General features: G+C 43.1%; 1 protein-coding gene across 3 annotated transcripts in view; it reads right to left on the reverse strand.

Moving 5' to 3' along the window:
• Ranbp17 (RAN binding protein 17) overlaps positions 1-21,275 on the reverse strand; it is a 289,555-nt gene that overhangs the window by 16,394 nt on the left and 251,886 nt on the right. For all 3 annotated transcript variants that reach the window (XM_032914024.1, XM_032914025.1, XM_032914023.1), the window contains one exon: positions 14,427-14,593. In XM_032914024.1, the coding sequence (XP_032769915.1) occupies positions 14,427-14,593 (167 nt within the window). The remainder of the gene's footprint in view (positions 1-14,426; positions 14,594-21,275) is intronic.

Here is a 21,275-nt window from a genome sequence, read left to right on the forward strand (position 1 = left end):
GAACAATGATTTATTTTGGCTCATGGCTCCAGGGGGCTCAGTTGACGGTGCCTTGGCCTCGGGCCCTGGGCAGAACACCACGTGCTTCAGGAGGTTTCTATCTCACAGAGGTCAGGAAATAGAGACAAGAATGGGCCAGGCCTAAGACGTACCCAAGGACTGCTTGTGGCCTATTTCCTGCAGCTAGGTCTTACCTGCTAAGTTTCCCAGAACCCCTAAAATAGTGCTGTCATCTGGGAATAAGCAGTGAGCACATGGGCCTGTGGAGGCCATTTCAGAGTCAACCATAACAGGCCTTAAGGAGCTCATGTATTTATTAATCTCTTATTGTCCACCCATCAAGCTGTCCCTTCTAATCTTGGAGAAATCATCCTGAATGCACTTATCTCTAATTGCTGCTGAGTGGAGCTGCTGTGCTCCATCTGAACTGAGAGGCCACATTAAGCATGGGCATTAACAGAGAGCTCTTGCTCCTGGTGTCCCTTATGGTGATCTGCCTTGAGGCCCCAGCCACTCCCCTTCCAGCCTGGCACTTTCTATTGCTGTCTTCCATGGTGGTGTATTATTTACATTCCCGGCTCAGGACCACCAGGAAGGATACTCAGAGGCTTTACGTGTTTCTCTGGCGATGGAGGACATCGAGGGAGCAATGGAGTGAGAGCCGCCAAGACCTGAGTCTTGGGGAGTCTAGGCCATGAGTGACTCAGCCAACTGTTCCAAGAAGCCAATTCAACTATGCTAGAAATTCTCCTCTGGGGTTGGGGATTTAGCTCAGCGGTAGAGCGCTTGCCTAGCAAGCTTAAGGGGCCTGGGTTCAGTCCCCAGCTCAAAAAAAAAAAAAAAAAAAAAAGAAAAAAAAAAAAAAAAAAAAAGAAATTCTCCTCTGTGGGATAGTGCGATCCTCAAAGATACATAAATGATCCCAAGGACACACAGCATGCAAGTCTTTACTAAGTAGAGCATTTTCAAGGAAAAGCTTTAAATGAAGATGGAATTTCAGGAGCCAAAGACCATATGCGTTTGCCCATGGTTCTGATGGTTGGTTGCAGGAGTATATGGGGTAGGCTTAAGTAATGACAGGTGAATAGCCTGCAGACAAACAAGGCTTCCTTTACATTCTGTATGAATGTGGCTCCATCAACAAGTGCTGCTGGTTGAACTGCCTGAGAGTTAACAGGAAAATGAACAGGAAAGTTAGTTTCCCATTCTTGCCATAGGGATGCATAGGGATGTGCTTCTGGAGTTACAGTAAAACCTGCAAGTGTCTGAAAACCAGTAATCACTACAAAATCAGGCATGCCATACCAGCATGGGGCAAACCCTCGTCTTCCCACAATGCTGCCGTCATTCAAGAAACTCCATGGCTTTTTATTCCTTTTCACAGTGCTACTCGGAGAAAAATCGGGAAAAATCTTGCCTGGCTCCTTTGGATGAAGGTGGATGGGTAAGAAAGCACATTGGAAATGAACAGTAGATTAAGGCCCCAGGAAGCTTTTGTTTGGTCAAAACAGGGTGAGATCTAGGGACAAACAATCCTAGCTCTTCTCTAGACCCATCAGTCTGAGATCCACTATTTTAATGACAAACCTAAGGAAATCGGCTTTTGAAGAAAAGGGGCTCATTTAGCTTATAGCTTTGCAGGTTTTCAGCCCAAGACTGGATTCTACTGGTTTGCCTCTAGTGAGAACCTGATGGTTAATAGTACCACTTTCGTAGGCACACAGAGAGGACGGAAGCACACCTCATGCCGGAAAGCAGGGTGGGAGGACCAGGTTTCTGTGATAATCTTTTCCTGTCTTTCAGTATTAGCACCCTGGGAACGGAGTCTCTAATCACATGAGCCCTGCATGGACACACAAGTCAGACACCACTCACTATCACTGGCTGTGAACAAGTTATCTCAGTCCGCACATTTCCTCCACTAGTTTACTCTCTTTTGTTTGCTTTATTTTTTTTTCGATTTATTTTATTTTATATTTGCTGTCTTCAGACACACCAGAAGAGGGCATCAGATTCCATTACAGATGGTTGTGAGCCACCATGTGGTTGCTGGGATTTCAACTCAGGATCTCTGGAAGAGCAGTCAGTGCTCTTAACCATTGAGCCATCTCTCCAGCCTCCACTAGTTTACTCTTGATGTACCAATCCTCCCCTCTCTCTGGTTTTCTGGTTATTTTGAGACAGGGTTCCTCTGTTTAACAGTTTTTGAACTCACTCTGTAGACCAGGCTGGCCATGAACTCACAGATCCGCCTGTCTCTGCCTCCCGAGTGTTGGCATTAAAGGTGTGCACCACCACCACCACCACCACCACCACCTGGCTGATGTATGGTTATTTTCATGTTTAAAGAATCCATGCCCATTACTGCTGTTATGAGATTTTAGGTATGACGGTACTGTCTTAGTGAGTAGTTATGGTCTTTATTTTCATCCTTGCCACTATAAGGTGAAGCCTAAAATATAGGGAAGGAATAAGTGAAGAGAGAGTTATTTTGGGTCAAGACTCAAACATGAACTGCCCTTCCTTCTCCTTAGTCCAGTGAATGTGACTCTGAGAATGCATATCACAGAACAACTCTGAAAGTGCAAAGCACATGGACAGCATGGCTGCAGACCTAGATAAACCTGTCTGATGTCGCAGACTTTAAATTAAATGATCTTTTAAGAGAAGTCTTAGGCTTAGATACACATTGGAAGAATATGTTTATAAATAGCAGGTGATTTCTCAAGGGCAAACAGTAACATCAAACCTAGGTGCTAGCTATGCCTCAAGCACAAAGCCACATTCTCTGCTGACTATCTGGTGTTGAGTCTGTTTTCATTTGCTCATTGGGTCCTCACAGCTCTCTGTCTAAGTCAAGAAACTTTAATATGTGAGGATCTTAGCTCTACAATGTGTTGTTTCCTGTCTAGGCAGAAAAGCCAGGGCTCTCTAGACAAGATGAGGCGCCCACTGGGAGTTTTTTCCATCTCTGTCCTCCCACCACAGCTATTTGGTCTTTTCTTTGAGAACCTCTTAGGGCAACTGTCTGCTCCTCTGCTGGAGAACAGCTGCCTCTCTAAGCGCATGGCAAGGAATGGATGGGTGCTTTGCCTTTTGAGTATTTAAATGTTCAGCTTATGTGAGACTTAAAGATTGACTATCATCCAAGTGCCAGCTTCTAAATCTATGAAGGAAGAACAGGGCTGTAGCTCAGTAGTAGAGAACCTACCTAGCATATATAAGGCTCTGGGATTGATCCAAAATCAACAACACAAGCCAGTAAAGATGTTAAGCAACTCAGGTTGGGTCAAGTGTCAACAGCTTATGGGTACACATCTTTAATCCCAGCCCTCAACAGGCAGAGGCAGGTGGATGAGTTTGAGGCTAGCCTGGTCTACAGAGTGAGTTCTAGGACAGCCAGAGCTACACAGAGACCCTGCCTTGACCATGAACCCCCAAGTGAAACTTGGCATTTGCGCATACCTGCCTCACACGCAGCACAGTCGTGCGCTGTTTCTGCCACGTTTTCACTGTGCTCATTCACCAGCACATTTTTCTGATGGTTGGAGACGCTCCTTCCACAGTGATGTTTTTAGGTCCCAGAAAGCCCAGAGAACCCAGGGTTCTGCAGGGTGGTAACAGGCCAGTCAGATCTTCCAGCAGAGGTTGGACGGCTCTACTGTGCGTGATGGATGGGGGAGTAGGGAGAGGATTTTAGGTGTAACCTCTGTACCTCAGAGAAGTATTGCTCAGAGTGGGAAGCTTACACTTGCATAAGACTTGGTGTAGTTTTCTTTGTGAAATATGTATGAATGCTGCTCTTACCATGAAACCCACATGTCCTCTACAGTGCTTTCATTTTATGAGAAACCTTAAAAACAAACAATGAAGATGAAAAATCACTGTCAGTCAACAGACCAAGCCATCCCGTTTGAAGAGTCTGTTTAAACCCTTGCCAGAGTTTGTGTCAGCACTTAACCTACGGAAGATCTCTACAGTGACTTATTTTTTGCAGAGGTTTTAAAAAAGGATAATTACTGAGTCCTTATTTTTTAATTTACACAGATAGCCAATTATGCTCATCACTATCAATGAGGAGGCTAAAATCCATCTTACTTGCCAGAATCGGGTAAGAGGCTATTACAGAGCATGCCTAATTATCATCGGTCTAAGTCTGAATAAAGCTGTGTGTGTCCCCTTACAAAATACCCTCTCTCTCCACCTTACAAGGAAAGAGTGTGAAGGAAATGTCTGCCGTCGACTTCCCACAACTCCCTTCACTACTCTGAGAACATTTGCTGCAGACCAGTAGCAGAAGTGACTGTGCTAAACTGTAGATAAAAGAACGATGACAGATTGCAGTCACTTTAATTCATAAAGAAAGCATTCGGAGCCCCTGGGAATGTCAAAGCCAGCCACCGGCACCCAGCGACTCCATGCTAAGGCACAAGAGACATCATCTTTTCTGTTTAAAGACAAAGGCTAATGGCTGGTTTGTTTATCCCAAATTTCTTCTTTATGAAGAGCTGACTGCTTGCCTTCCTTCCTATTTCCTTCTTTCCTTTTTCTTCTTTTAAAGATTCTTGGAAAGCATAATTCTCCTATTCTATAAACACACAAACAAAACTGTAAAATGACATCATTCTGTTTTCATTTAATTACTTCTGAAATGCTTTCTATTTAATATTCATTACTCAAAAGCTAATTTAAAAGAGAAAGAGATGTGACTTATTCAAAAAGATGTACTGTCATTCACAGCAATAGTTATCTAATATACAGAAGTTAATAAAGCAGATTAATCTACAAGTCCCTTTAAGCCATTCTTGAGTTTTGAACAACTGCCTCTTTGACCTTTCACCTTCATGCTGTGCACCAGTAGCAGGTGCCAGCTGTACAGAAATTACGGCTGCCGTGTTTGGAAGCAAAATCTTTTCTTACTTTGCTTCTGACCAGCAGCTGACCCTGTAGGAGTGATTGTTTCTGGTGCCGGCCTAAAGGCTACATAAACCAGTAGCAGATAAACAAAAGGCTACATAGACCAGCTGCCTTGCCTAAGGGTCCCATCCTGGGCTGACACCTCTACTCCTTCTCTAGCATCCAAATTGCTCCTTGTTTGCTTCCATACACGCATTTCATCCTTGTTATTTTGTGTGAGGGGTAGAGGTAAGAGACCCCTCCCTTTTGAACTTGACTTTTGAGTATTCCATGTCAAACTGTGCCATTATAATGCTAATATAGGCCTGATTTAGCAACTTTAATAAGAGGCTAAACCCTCTTGTAATTAGATAATAAAATTTTATTATGTATTTTAATATTAAAAGTCTTAAAATCAGACTCTTCAAATCATATACTGGTACAAAACTAAGGCACTTAAATATCATTTCCTCAGAAAACAAGAACCTGCAAACACACTGTGGCTTATTTTTCATTCTCTGAAATGTAAACACGGAATTCCTATGTGGTGGCAGTGAAAGCTTCAACACTCTTAATTATGTGCAGGGAAGAATGAATCTATTCGCGTATGAAGCACACTGTACCATTTCCAGCAACAGCATGAGATGGTTTTGACAGTTATTTCGTGGATACAAATTACACAAGTATAAAAACAATCCCCATAATGATTAAATGCAGTTATGTACATAGGAGAATACCAGTGCAAATGGTAACATATTTAAATGGTTTTCCTTCATTAAAAAAATTATATATGATATTAAACCATCAATCACTGTGGAGGCACAGGAGTTTAAATGTACTGTCACTGGCTGGAACAAATGACTTGGAGACTGGGTTCTGGCTTGCTCAATATGGTCTCTTTCTGCTGCTTAGTCACCCGACTCTCTGCTGGCTTGGGCTACATCTGGTGGATTCCATCCCTTTCAATTAATAAGGCAAGTCATGCTATCAATGGACTGTAGCCTTCCACAGTGCTTAGAGCTGAGGAAACGCATCCTCACGGGTGGGAGCCCTCTCTGCTCTGCTAACTCATTGGCAGTGCTTCTTCCTGCTCTGGCCTACTGTAGACTTGAGGTTTCCCTGCAGTGTCAGAAGGGCTGTTTTATACTATGAATCTTGGCATTACCATTTGGCTTATTGAAATTATTATTTGGTAGTGTATGACCATTATAGACTTACAAAATCATGCCTATAGACTGTGGTTTGGAAAGTCACTATTTTGGGTATTGTAGGTTGATGTCCTTTGGTAGGTGAAGCATTTCCTTTGTAGATGCCCACGGACCACTGTAGAGAACGAGGCGGTGCTGAGGCCTGCACAAGTGTCAAGATGTGGGATATCTTTGAGAGGATAGGAGGCACGCCACAAAAATGATCGTTATAGTTACACTAATATTATGATATCTATATTGCAACTTAAAAGTCACCCAACAAGTATACCTAACAACGAAAATCAAAGTAGCAGACATACTTAAAAAAAAGATTAAGATAATAGCCATTCTTCTAAAAGAAAACATAATTGGTTCTAAAGGAACAGATAACTCTATAATATTACAGGTAAAATATTTTAATAAAGATTATTAGTTTTGGGGTTGGGGTTTAGCTCAGTGGTAGAGCACTTGCCTAGGAAGCACAAGGCTCTGGGTTCAGTCCCAGCTCCGAAAAAAAAGAAAAAAAAAAAGATTACTAGTTTTTTTTTTTTTTTTTGTTTTTTTTTTTTTTTTCGGAGCTGGGGACCGAACCCCGGGCCTTTCGCTTTCTATGTAAGCGTTCTACCGCTGAGCTAAATCCCCAGCAAGATTACTAGTTTTTACTTTTAAAATTCTATCTATCCATCTGTCTATCTATCATCCATTTATCTATTGACTGATCACATGTGTACACCATTGTACATGCGTACTCTTTGAGATAGGGTCTCTCACTGGCTTGAAACCCTCCAGATAGGCTAGACTGGCTGGGAAGTGAAGCCCAGGGACCTGTCTTTGTCCAGTGCTGTGGTTACAAGCGTGAGGCAAGGCAAGCACTTTATTGACTGAGCCATCTCTCCGGCCAGAGTTTTTCATTTGTAAAAGGTTTATTCCCTCTTGGACTTAATCAATTACTTTATTACTTTACCTACACAGGTATTTTGCCTGGATATATTTCTATGTACCATGTATATGTAATATCCACAGAGGCTAGAAGATCCTCTGGAACTGGAGTTGCAGACTGTTGTGAGCTGCCATGTAGGTGCCAAGACTTAAACTTAGGTCCTCTGGAAGAGCAACCAGCGCTCTTAACCTTGGAGCCATTTCTCCAGCCTCCCTCTTTGACTTTTAGTGTCTTCATGCTGTTACCTAGATGTTTTAGTTTAGACCTGGCCTTCTTATGCATTTTAACTTCATTCTTAGTAGTTAGATCTCTCCCTCTCCTTCCCCCACACAGATAGAGGTCTATCTGGATAGAGAACACTCTTGATTTTTACCTCAAACAAACCTGGTAATAAAAAAGCAAAACAGGATAAGGAAAACCAAAATAACTATATTAAAAAAGGACAAATAAAAGTGCTTCAAAAATTATGGAAAAAAAAGTCAGATTACAACACTGTCTGAGGCAGGGCTACAGGACTGAGCCACAGCAGCAGGGCGCTCCCCACTGGAGGGCTCAGCGCTGTCCCTCCTCATAGTCACAGCCGGCACAGATAGGAAACTGAGAACCACACGCACACACAGCCAGCTCATTGTTCTGTTTTTAACAAAACACAAATCTCCATATCGCTTTAGGACAAAGTTCAATGTGTCTGGCAAGGCAATGTTTAGCTGGTTTTTGGGGATGTGATGAGGCCACCCCCTTTAGAGAGGTTGTGCTCTTAATTGTGGGTTTCTTTCCTGTCTTTATTAATATTTACTGCTTGGCTTGACAGGAACCCTAGCTGGCGATGCTTGGTATGATGATGGCTAATCTTGCTTGTCAGCCTGGCTACATCTGAAATCAACCAAAAGCCAATTAAACCAAACACGTGGCCAAAACACATAAGGGATTTTTCTTGATTGGATCATTTGAGGTGGGGGACCTGCCATAGATGTGGGCCACAATTTCTGGTGGCAGCCGGTATAACAGAACGTGGAAGAAGGAAGCTTTTGACTTTGCCCACTTGCCCTCACTCTCGCTGGACTTCTCACCCACCCTGCTGCTGAGGCGTCCCTTCTTTGGGGTTTCAACATGTACTGCAGCCAAGCTGAGACAGCCAAGCTTGTAGATTGAAAAACGAATGGATTCTGGGTCTTTCTGCAAGGAGACAGCCATTGTTAGAACAGTTAGACCACAACCTCTAAGCAGCTCTGTTCCTCTAGATCAGTGCTTCTCAACAACCCTTTAATACCATTCTTCATATTGTGGGGATCCCCCAACCATAAAATTATGTTTGTTGCTACTTCATAACAGTAATTTTGCTAGTTAGTTTTAGGTGACCCCCATAAGTCATTTGACACTGCCCCCTCCCAAAGGGTCGAGGTCCACAGGTTGAGAACTGTGGCTCTAGAGAAACCGGATTCATCAGTGCACTTGGTGATGACCAGGACAGGCATGGAGGAGCAGAGCAACCAGGTGTTGGAGTGAGAGCTTAGCAATGGCTCCTCGAGGAAGAAAGGCTTCACCAGGAAGAAGTGATGAGTGAGTTTGAGATTAAGGATGAGGCGGAGATGAGGGGTGGGGGGTGGCACAGAGACATTTACCTTTGTGAGCAGTTGCCATCTGCATAGTTTCCTAGAGAAACCAGGTGACGGCAAACACCAAAAGCAGGCTGGAGATGGTTCGGTGGTTATGAGCCCTGACTACCCTTCCAGAGTTCCAGGCTCGACTGCCAACACCACGTGGCAGCTCACAACCTTCTGTAACTCCAGTTCCAGGGGACCTCATGCCCTCTTTTGGCCTCCATGAGCACCGGCATGCAAGTGGTGCAAAGAAACATGAAGGCAAAAATGCCTATATACATAAAAATAAAAACAATTAAGGGAAGAAAAGGAAACTTCAAAAACAACCTCAAAGATATTAGGGAAAGTCACAAGATCACCACTCACCACTAAGCAGTTACACTACCAGACTGGTTTGTTCAGGAACCACGTCCCTACGTTTTATATCCTCCTCACCTAGTTACACAATTACAAAGGACAGGAAGCTCAGCTCTGCCTCAGAGATGAGACTGGGGCCACTAAGCCTTGTTTTTTCCCTACCACCTGGTTGAGAAACCACACTGCCTCTCTGGGCTACTGCCCACCTATTCTGTCCCAACTGCACTGCGCAGTTGGGTCACACAGAGACGGCTTGATGGCTAAGAATACTTGCTGCTCTTGCAGAGAACCCGACTTCTGTTCCTAGCACCCATGTCAGGTGGCTCACAGCTCCCTGGAATTCAGGTCCAGGGATCCAGTACACTCTTCTGGCCTCTACAGGGACTGCATTCATGTGCAGACCTACACACAAACACACAGATGAACACCTAATGCTTTCTAAAAGGATGAGTGCTCTAGATCATTCTACACTGCGATGCCCCAGTGGGACTTACAGTGTTCAAAACACAGACGACAGACATCTTTAGATGAAGGACCACCAGCTGGGGAGCAGATAGCTTGTGGGTAAGTCCATGAACTCTGGGGTTAAAGAGATCTCCCGTAATGTTTTAATTCTTCAAAGAGGGAAGCAGTGGGTGTGAGAGGGGAAAAAGAGAGAGTGATTGTGAGTACATGATAAAGATACATGCATAAAAATGTCATAATGAAAGCCATTATTAGGGATAACTAGTATCTACAAAAAGTGGAAAATAAAGACATGAAGGAAGGTTGAACAGTTTAGTCCTTCAGGTACAGAATGTAACCATGGGAAATATTCTTGACTTTTTCTACCTCAGTTTCTACATCTGTGAAATGCTGATGCCAGCAGCCTTCACAGAGATGCTCGATGATGTCAGAAACTGTACACAAAGAACTAAAGGCAGTGCCTGCACATGGGCTTTTGGTGGGCTTACGTTTTGCAGGTATTTGTTTTCCTAGAAGGAATACACAGAATATGCATAGATGTCTATGAAAAAGGATAAGGTAATGTGAGAGCAATTGCCACAAAATCTGAGTGCCTATTTTTAACTCTTGCCAAGTTATGAATGTTCCTCCGGCCTGCTTTCGTCTCTACCATGTTTTTAGTAGTGAAGTTATAAATCCAGCCAGAACTAGCTGGTTAAGTGGAGGGCACCTTTTTGAAGTTTAAGGATCGTGAGCAATGTTTTCATTAGTATTAAAAATATGGCTAATTGCTTTTTAAAGAGTTAAATAAGAACACGAGTGTATTTTATCTGTCTCAGTGTTTTCTGCCCTTAGACTCTTGCTCAGTAAGCCCACAGGCCAAAGCCTCCACACCGGTTAAACATGTGTCGGCACTTCCTCCTCCTCAGTATTAAGGAATGGAGTCTTAAGTATGAAAGATGTCTTGTATACTATGTCAAAATGTTGAGCAATATCATTTCAGTCTAAATACGGAGATGAAAAAAGAGCAGATGATTCCCTTCCGCTGCAATTCTTTTGGGATGCATGTCACGAAGAGCACTATCCAAAAGCAATTTTCATTGATTGACTGACTGGCTGAGGAAAGGGTGACTGTTCTTTTCGCTCATGTCCCTACTGAAGTATGATTCTTATGGCTCTTGACAGCTCTTCACAATTCCTGGTTAAATGGCATGCTAGCAAATAAACAAACAAAAAAATGGATGAATGAATGAATAAACAGATGAAATAAAAAAGAGAAAGAAAATAATATTTAGAATTTCTCTGCATTTTAATTAGAACCTCTCTGCAGTTTTAGTAGAACTGACTTGAGCCAGACAGTGAACTAGAGCAGGCTGGGCAAGAGACACCCAAACCTCACTGCTCTAACTCCTATGCATTTAGACTTGAAACTGACTGCGACGTAACACATCAGCAAGCTAACCGGAACCCACTCAGTGACGGCGAAGCCAGAGGTGCTGTTCTTCTTAAGCACAAGGTGCTAGAGTTTTAAAGGACATTCTATGCAGACAAGATTCCGCATCAAGTGCCCTTAACATTTTAGAAGAATTCATTCATCACGTCTCTAAAGCGATCCCTCAATTTTACACTCACCTAATTTGAACACAGCTCTTTTCATACCCTTGAATGAATACTGAGCTACTGGTTTCAAATGCAAACATTTAACATGAGTAGTAATGAAATGGAAAAAAATTAATATACAAATGTACTCTGTAAATTCCTACAGCAGGTCACTCTCACCTACTGCTAGTCAGTGGTGATGAGCAGTTGGACCACTGCCACTGCTCTTAAGTTTTTAGATTAAATATACTTGGGGAATTCTTCTCCCCTAATTTATGCAAACTGGGTTTTTCTCAGATGTTAAGTTGAAGCAATACAATTCTTACCTCAGACAGACTAACTTAAATCCAATGACTCTTCACATGTAATACACTTTAATCCTTGCAAAGTTACACTGTTTACAAACTGTGGAAGATCTATAGTCACCAGACAGGACACAGCAAACGCACTTCCAGGTGAGAAGACATAACATGTCTTTCTCAGGTTGCAGCACACAAGTGGCCAGGCCCATAGAGGTGCAGGCTTCTCTGCGGAAGCTTGAGGAGATCTCTTTTGCAGTTGGACTGACACTCTCCATGCAGTTATGCTTCCAGCCAAATATGTCCAGGGTGGGGGGGAAACAGTTCAAACCAGTAAACAATTACGGCATCATTGCATCAGTTTAGTTTAAAGAGCTGACAAGGCCTCTCTAAACTCCAGGCACAATTAGTCATTAGGGTCTAGTTTTTCAGCACTGTTAAGCAATTTGTAACCCATTCCTTTTAATAGGGTTAGGCATTACTTAATGACACAGATGCCTTGAAAACTGAGACCGCAGTTATGAAGCAGCAACCTTGTTCATTACCTTCTGTGATAGGCAAATCATCTATAAAAACAGCATTTAGTGGGCAGCCAATGAATAATCAATGGCTCACTTTTCATCTGAGTGTGAAAATGAGAATAATCTAATACAAGTCCCACTGCTGAGAGCCGGAATCTTGGGTCTGCCACTCTTCAGGGCTGATTTATGAGACCTTGGAAAGCTGATGTAAACAGATGATCCATGGGCCCATCCCTACTCACAATAACCCCCAACTGGCCCGCTCCCTCTGTCCCAGGTCTACCCCTCCAGGCTATTAGCTCTGTCCAGCTGATTCTTCCCACTGCTCCTGCCTGCTGCTTTCACTCTGGCCATCCGTTCAGTCCAGCAGACTCAGAAGTAATTTTATACGCAGCAGAGAGCGGGTGGAATTGATTTTTCACTCAGTGCTCAGTTCCCATCTGAATAATTATCAATTTTACTGCCTCATAAAGGGAAGAGTCAAAATTTCAAATCAATTCAAAAGAGCTTTTGAGACGACAGAAACTGTGCATAAGAATAGAGGTCAAAGTTGTCAGTGACCTAAGGAGATGATGTCAGATATTACTATACCCAATAGCTGACATCAGAGGCACTCAAGATGACATAAGCTGGTGCTAATGCAAATCATATTTATGCTGACTATCAGAGACCGTCATTAATATTTAAAGTGGTATCTGAAAGCTTACATCCCAAATAAATAGAATGTATTCCACTGCTTAATAAAGATATATCACTCCTTAGTCATGTGCTGTAAAGTGAAAGATTACCAAGTCTTATTAACACACAGAAATGACTTAAACCAACAATGCATGGCGATTCCAAGTGAAGACCTGGCTGGTCTGCATAGCCATTTTACTTGCTTGTAGCCTATTGATTTTTGCTAAAATTTTCAACAGACTTAGAAGTGCCTGGCCGTAGCTGATGGGACAACACTGGATGTTGTGCAGGAGTGACTCGGTGGTAGACTTGGCCTTTGTCATGGTAGGCTGAGCCTGATTTCTAGCGTATCCTTGGGTATTTGTTATCCTCAATTCTCTAAGCCAGTGCACTCCCGCCTGTACCTGTACAGTTGCGACTTGCAGGTGGAAGTGTGGGGGAGGAGTGCACCCTCACCATGACAGTGTGTGTTTTACACAGGCATCCAGGGAAGTCTGACATGCCCTGATAATCAGCGGTGGGAGTTGTGAGGATGTGGGTTTTGGAACTAAACAGATGTGGGTTTCAATTCCAATTCCATTAATTTCTGGTGAATCCTGAGGCATCCAGTGTATTGATCTGGAAAACTGGGGACCAGGATGGCCACATTTCTAGGCGGTTCTGGAGTTAAGTAAGACTTCTTTCATAGTCCTCCCCTTCTGCAGGAGTTTAATAGAACTGATGGATTAATTTCATCTTTACAAATCTTGTTTTGCACTTTGTACACAATAAATGAAACAGATCATTCGGATCCTTAAGAGTGCCACATCTCTAGTCCCACACAAAGCCAGTCAATACTGGTACAGGATGGAGTACACTGGAGCCCTCGTGTGCGCTTCATGAGGAAGGCTGAGGTTCCCTGACTAGAGCATGGCACCATGAGGGTAACAGATGCTCATGAAGAGCTACACTGACCAGAGCCTCAATGAAGACGAGTCTAGTTACTCAAAATATGAATGACTTACACTCCTGTCATCTGGCCTCGGAAAGCAACTAGTTAGCTGAAATGTCACCACAAATAAGACTTTCCTAACTTTGTTTAAATGCGAGCAAAGCCACGAGAGTATGAAGAGAGCCTCTTCCAGGCCCTCCCACGCTAGGTCCACCATGTGGTGTGCAGTGATACGGTGTGCGGACTACGATGGCACTGCTCACTAATGACAATAGTCAGCTGAGTATTTACTTCTGCAAATCAGACCATTATGGATGTACCTGTGGCCAAAGAAAGCTGAAAGCAGTGTACCAGATCTTTCCTAAATTCTGTGGAAGTAGAAACATCAACTGTAATGATCGTATACCTGCAAAATGGCTTTATTCTTTTTGGAATATTCCTGGCATTTCACTTCTTACATATGTTGTTTCTCAGATTGGTAGAAATGAGCTATTTAGAACAATCATAAACTTAGACTTAGCCTGTGTTAGCCAGTTAGAAAATACAGCTGAAGACAAGGAAATGGCAGCATTATGACGTATGAATTGGATGTTTGCGAACACTGCCTAATGTGGGAACTATGTGACTTCCAATCATATGCAGGAACAACTGCTCCTTACACTGTCAGGACTGGACACCTCCTAGCAACTTGTCTGCAAGGAGCAGGAGCAGCAGGACTGCCCCAGGTCCAGGTAGGAAGTCTGAGCTTTTTGTGCCACTCTTCTTTCTTGGCGTCAAAAGAATTACCCTTTCTGAGTTCCACAGTAAACCGAACAGCATTTAGATCTTTATGGGTAGGTAATCCCGAATTTAGCCATGTACTCTCCATTGTCCAGGAAACCTACCAACAAGAATAACTGATAACCACCTTGACAAACGTTCATACAAGTTCAGGGGCCGGGTGGCTTCTGGGAAAGACTTTAAGAGATGTTACCTGCTGCAGAACATCTGGGTTTTGTTGCATAAAATGTAACAGTCTCTGTCCAGCCTGCATAGACTCTCTGCATCGAAGTGGCTTCTTCCCCTCTTTTGCTATGTGCTTGAAGAGATAGGTGACCATGTAGTCTAGACTCGTACAGCAGCTGGAGGAGACGACTGTGTCTGCACAACAATAAAGAACAAGTCATTCCCATTACTCAATTGTTTGCTCATTTGATACATTGTCTCCATTAAAATAGTTAGGATTTCAAAGCACTTCCGTGAAAGCCCTTGAGAGAAGGGCTCTGGCTTCTTTCTCACTTTAAGCCTTGTGTCTATTACAGGGTTTTGCATAGAGAAACAGTAGTAAGAAAATGATTCCTGGTCTGAACTGGACAGAACTCCCCATCTGGGACTTGAACAACCTGTGTTCAATTTGACTGGTTATCAAGCATCTAGTTAGTGAAAAGTACTTCATGGGAAATAGGAGCAAACGCAAACCCTGCCATGACTTTCCACAGAGGTCACTCTAGGATAAAGTAATATAGTTAAGAGTCACATGGATCACGCATTGCTGCCACCCCTGGGACTTTTTTACTTTTGGTGTGCGCATGCATGTGGAGGCTGTGCACACATTAGGAAGCCAGAGGTTAATGTCCAGTATCTTACTCAATCACTTGCTAACTTAATTGTGGGGCAAGGACTTCTCCCTGAACCGGAAGCTTGCTTACTTGATTAGCAAGCCCCAGGGATCTTCCCCTCCCCGTCTTCCCGGAGTGGGGACTACAGGAAGGTGCTGCGGAGCCTGGCTTGGCAAAGGGGGAACTGGGGTCTGCACTCAGGTGCTCGAACGTGTGTGCGTACATGACAAGTACTTCACAAAATGACCTCTCCTCCCTGTCCTAACCGCTGCTTTCTGAGGGAAATATCATGTCTTAACGGTGGTCAAAGTGAGCTGTCTAAAGGACAGAGCTTGGGATGGCTTGGGAAGGTTGTTGTGGGAGCTGCAGAGCCTTTGTTTCCTAACTGTACTGCTGCCTTCCCAGTGATAGTCTCACTTTCCCATCATCTGGAAAACACTTTGCAGAGTTGAATGAGTGAAAAAGTTCTCCAGTAACAACAAACAGCTGATGCACGCTGAGGACGACTACCTGCTAGTGACAGCCTGGACTGCTCACATCGACTGTTGTTTTCAATCTCTTACCATGGGTATGCAATCGCTATCCTCATTTTATAGTCGAGGCTTAGAGATTTAAGTGACCTGTCCAAGGACACATTCTTAGAACACAGTAAGATCAGGGTTGGACAGTAAGTAAATAAGAAGGTGGACCATGAATCTGTATCATCAATAACTATATTAAAATCAAGTATTAAGTAAAAATATACACATGAATCAATTTTTTTATAACAATGGGGGTTGTACAGTACTTTAACACACATAAGGCCCTCAGGATTTGATCCTTGGTACCCACAAAGCCAAACCAAACCAAACTAGTTACCAGTCCCAAAATAGGAACTCAGATAGCAGTTCCTACTGGGCTGCCACTCACAGTATGGAGGAGGATACACTGTAGAGGTGAGACTTTGGTTTGCAGATGGAAGTGGGTAGGGAATCCGGATAGAAGGTTACAATGAGAGTCAGGTTCCCACATGAGAGCATCCAAAAACGGATAGAGATACATTTAACTTGAATTAACAGAGATGCTATTAAAAGTTTCCTAACAAGTAATCATTATGCAACCACTTATAATTTCCTTTATTTACTAAAATTATTGACTCTTTATGTTCATTTTTATTTTAGAGACAGGGTCTCGCATATCCCAAGTTGTCTTCTGACTTGCTGTGTAAGTCAAGGATGACCTTGAACTGCTGTTCCTCCTGCATCTGCCTCCTTAGTCCTGGTCCTGAAATTAACAGGCCCAAGACGCCATGCTAGTTTTATGCAGTTCTAGGGACCCAGCCCAGGGCCCCATGCAGCTCTACAACAGAGCTATACCCCCAGCCCTTACCACATTAACTTCACTACTGAGAATTAGGTATCATTTGCATTTTTAAATAAGGAAAGGCTATGGATGAAGCTTGTATCTCGCATACTTAAGGCCCTCAAGTGAGGGGAGAGGAATCAGGGGTATGCAGGGATGGGGTGGAGGAGGGTGGGGTGGTGGGGGTGGTCGTGTTAAAATCCAGAGATTCTCTAGTTTATCCCACTTCAGTGATTTAGAATCTTAATATGGTTAGTGTGATACTACTCATATTTTTTGTTTATTGAAGATATGTCGACACAATCCCTGGGAATTTTTTGATTACTAAAGAGAAACAAAAATGGTAAATTGTGTAGCCTCACAAGAGAATCAGACTGAGATGGTGGCACAAGCCTGTAATTCCTATACGTGGGAGGTAGAGGCAGGAGGATTAGCAGTTTGACTGACCTAGGCTATATGAATATATGAGATCTTGCTTCAAAAAACCAAAACCCAAGTCAAAATGAACAGAGACAAACCAAAAGAAAGAAGAGGAGGAAGAAGCTGAGAAGTACTGTCTTATTCATCCTATGTTTGGGATATGAATGTCTGATAGATCAGAGGTCAAAGTGTGACTTGAAAAATGGGGAGCTAAACTAGTTTAAGAGAATAACAGTCCAGAGAAGGTGGGGTCCATGTTTAGTAATACTTAGCAAGGAAATAGCACCTCAGCTTGAAAATGGTCACATAATTAGGGAGCCATGGACTGGAGCGATGGCTCAGTGGTTAAGAGCGCCGACTATTCTTCCAGAGGTCCTGAGTTCAATTCCCAGCAACCACATGGTGGCTCACAACCATCTGTAATGGGATCCGATGCCCTCTTCTGGGGTGTCTGAGACAGCAACAGTGCACTCACATACATAAATAAATAAATCATTTTAAAAATTAAATAAAGGTATGGAGCCATGTCCTAGAAACAGAAAAGAGGAGGTCTGAGGGCTTCTGAGATACAGACTGGGTCTTGAGGAATGAGAGGCTGAACGAAGGTCGTGGTCTGGACAACAGTTCATTGGAGCCGCCCCTAGCTCCTCAGAGCTACTGGTGTAAGTCAGTCTTGGTCACGCCCGGCACCCTGGGGTGCTCTGCAGGAAGAAACCCTGTGCATTGCTAACTTTGGGAGGCATCCGAGGAATCAGACACTCACTTCTTGAGTTGTTTTGTTTTTCCTTCATTTTTCTGCATTTGAAGCCCTGATCGTGAAAGTAAAGAGCAATATGCTATCAATCATATATAAAATTTAAAGACGTCACATAATTTGGTGACCACACTGCCATGCAAGTTGCATTAAAAGGGTCCAATCCACTGAGTCAGCGGCAGAAAAGCCAGGTAAACACTTTAGACTCAAAGGTTGGAGCACACAGCTTTGCAATAAAAGCAAGGGGTTCCATTATGGTTGATTTATGGTTGGGGCTTTGAAAAGGATAAATGGTATTTCTAGGTAGTTTTAAATGTGTGGAATCATAAGGATCACAGGCATTTGGTCAAAACAGGATGAATAGTGTTGAAGATGAGACATTAGCATTGCCCCATCTTTATCTGCAGAGGAAACTATCATGCGGGAGTCAGAGTCAAATAGTGACTTCTCAGAGAATGGGCAGACACCACAGATGTTTTGAAAAGGATTACATCTATAATGTAGACACGTTTGGAAATGTGTTGATACCTATTAGGTGCTCTGTCCTCTCTAGCAATTCATTGTTTGGCACTGAGAAAGCCGAGTGCGCTGGCTCTCCTACAAGAGGTCTCCATAGGAATCACACACACCATTAATAGCCCTCCTGCCTACTAAGACCCTCCATGGAAAGCTGCTCTAAAAAGTTAACTGTGTACAAGAGCTCATAATAGAGTCAGGAAGATGATAATGGGGTTGAGTTAAAACCTGGCTTCAGCTCAAAATTCATTATAGCACAAGGGAGGATGATGGTCTTGGAAAAATGTAGTCCAAAAGGCAATTCCAAGACAAAAGGACTACTGGGGAGGAATAGTAGCTTTGGAAAGAGGCAAGCATAAATCTAGGCTGCTGTTTTTGGGCTATCTGACTTTACATGTACAGTGTGCAGTGCACAGCCCAAGCTTGCACTGTTCTGCAGCTTTACCAAGATATAGCACAGACTGTGACAGTGCTCGCCTAAAGGCAGGCACTTCCCCCTTTTCATTCCCTAAGCATTTTCCTAGCTTTCAATCCCTTAAACACAAAGCCTTTCTACTAAACTAATCCACAGCTGCCTCCTCTCTTTAGCATCAACTCTTCATGACGGAAAAACTGATGTATTTCTTCAATGTTTTACTATTACCATTATATTAATCTCGAACATCCATTCACGAATGTTAGAAATGGCAAGACACCTACTCTGACATTTACATATAGTTCACTGATAACCGACAGGTCTGGTGGTGTGCAGTTGACTGAATGTCTTGTTTGCCTTTACTTTTCCTAGTCAAGTACGTATGCTGCTAAGCCACTCTTTGTGCTGCCCTTTCCCTCCTCGTGGACTGGAGCCCCACCCACAGGGGATCCCAGGATCTTCTCTCACCAGGACTTCAGGAACTGCACACTTCCTCATTCTCTAGCTACTACCTCACTGAAATTACTTAACATTTATGACTTGGCATCATCTTGTGTGAGCATTTCTTTACTTACTGTTTATCACTTACCACTAAAATACAAGCTTTCATGTTTTATTCTCATTACTGCCAAGTTCTAGAATACTACTTAGTACACGGCATTTGTACAAATGATAATTATTGAACAATGAATTGGGAATCACTAACAGCAGCCTTCTGTAAGTCCTAGGCTTGCTCTGTACTTGTAAAAGAATAAGGTAGTGGAAGACAGGTGCTCAAAATTTAGCTGAAAGCCAATGGTGACAGTGCATGCCTTTAATTCCAGTAATCAGGAGTAGAGACAGGGGGATCTTTGTGAGTTCGAGGCCAAGCTGGTCTACATAATGAGTTCCAGGCCAGCCACTGCTACATAGTGAGACTCTGTTTCAAAGCAAGCAAACAAATGGACAAACAAAATGTAACTTGAAACTATAAACATTAATGTATAAGCAACTAATACATACTGATTCAACTTTCTGATTCTGCCCATTACTTTACACCAAAGCTATAGAACTGAAACCTACTTAGGGTCCAAATACTACCAGCAGTTCTCTTTCTGCTTGCGTATCATGCCAAGAGAAAAAATCCTTTCAACATACAATCATTTTTGAAGGCACAGGGTCTAATTTACTTGCTATTCACCTAAGTAAGAGGTTGAAGACAAAACTATAAATACCAGGGGACCTTTCCTACCAGGCTCCCCGATGTCAGAGCTGTAACTTTTATCAGGTAGATCTAGCAGGAAGATATGATAAAGAAGCACAGAGAGAATGTCTTGTGCATTGTATGGATGCATCACCTGTCAATTAAAAAACCCATGGCCTATAGGAAAGGCTAGAATAGAGGTGGGACATCTGCTAGACAGGAAGAATTCTGGGATAGAGCCAGACACAGGAGATTTGCCCAGGAGGATGTGACGAGATGGACACATGGTACCTGAACACAGGTAACCATCCATGTGGCAGAGTGTAGGTTAAAATCAATGGGATATGTTAAGTTATGAGAAGAGAAGAGCTAGCTATGGCCAAGGTCTTTGTAAATACATCTTGAGTCTGAGTCTCATTTCTTGGGGCATGGGGCTGGGAGGAAGAACAAGGCTTAATTTCTTCCAAGAGACATAGGAAGGATTCTCAGACACAACTTTCTAAGCCGTACTATATTCATCTAGATACTGAAAACATTACCTAACTCTTTTAGTAAGTATTTAGAAAGTATTTGCTGTACCAGGCCTGGGCATAAAGAAATGGTTGAGACTGATTCTTTTATTGGCCAAAAGGGTCCAGCAGACACCTTTCCCTAAATATTCTTGAGTATTCCTAATGCTACTGGTTAGATAGTACAGCCTGATGCTAAGACTCCTGCTGAAGATACCACATACTTATGGCACAGAACCAAGACATCTAGCGGGGGTTTAGCTGAAAGCTTTACCCCTACCGGCTAGTGCGCAGTGTTGGAAGGTTTTGTGCATGCTACCGCAGGGGGAAAACGATCCTCTATGTCACCTAGCTACAAACCCTGTGAGTAGCGACAATGGCTTGCTTACAAGATAAACCACTGGTGTAACAGTGATGTGGGTGTTATGGGAGCATCCAACCACTTTGAAATCTGGGCTTAAGGCCCCCACTCAATGAGATAAGATCCATACCTCAAAGAGTCAGTGAGGAAGAGCCTGAGATGGACGTGGATCTAAGGAGAAAATAACAGTCTGAGAAATGGACACAGCAATAAATGACACCTAACAACATAGTTCTATGCCCACAGATCAGTGTGTCACTCAGCCCTGATCAGAGAAGTCATAACACAGGGGCCCACAACTGGACCATGCAGAGAGAGGGAGAGACCTGGAGTGCTCAGTCCTAAATGGGAGTCGTTATTACCCAATCCCCAGAGACTGTGCGCTCAGAGATCCATGCAGAGCCAGGGTGGTGGATGGTTTCTGGGAAAGTGTTTTCTAGACACAACACAACAGATATGCATATGAACTCACAGGTACTGTACAAGAAACCATGTAGACTAGGACTATTGATAAATAGACTTTCCGTATGCCTTATTTCCTCATGGCAGCAGAAACTCCATTCTCTACCTGGCAGCAGCTTAGCCTGGAGCTTTTATTAGTGACTGTGCTAGTGGCAATCTCCAGATACTGATGGGAAAGCTGTTCATGATCCCAGGCTAATAAGTAATCAGAAGGTAGTCACCCATGTTACTGCCATTAAAAACAAACAAACAAACAAACAAAC

This window comes from Rattus rattus, chromosome 9 (genome assembly GCF_011064425.1).
Source record: "Rattus rattus isolate New Zealand chromosome 9, Rrattus_CSIRO_v1, whole genome shotgun sequence".
Lineage (NCBI taxonomy): Eukaryota > Metazoa > Chordata > Mammalia > Rodentia > Muridae > Rattus > Rattus rattus.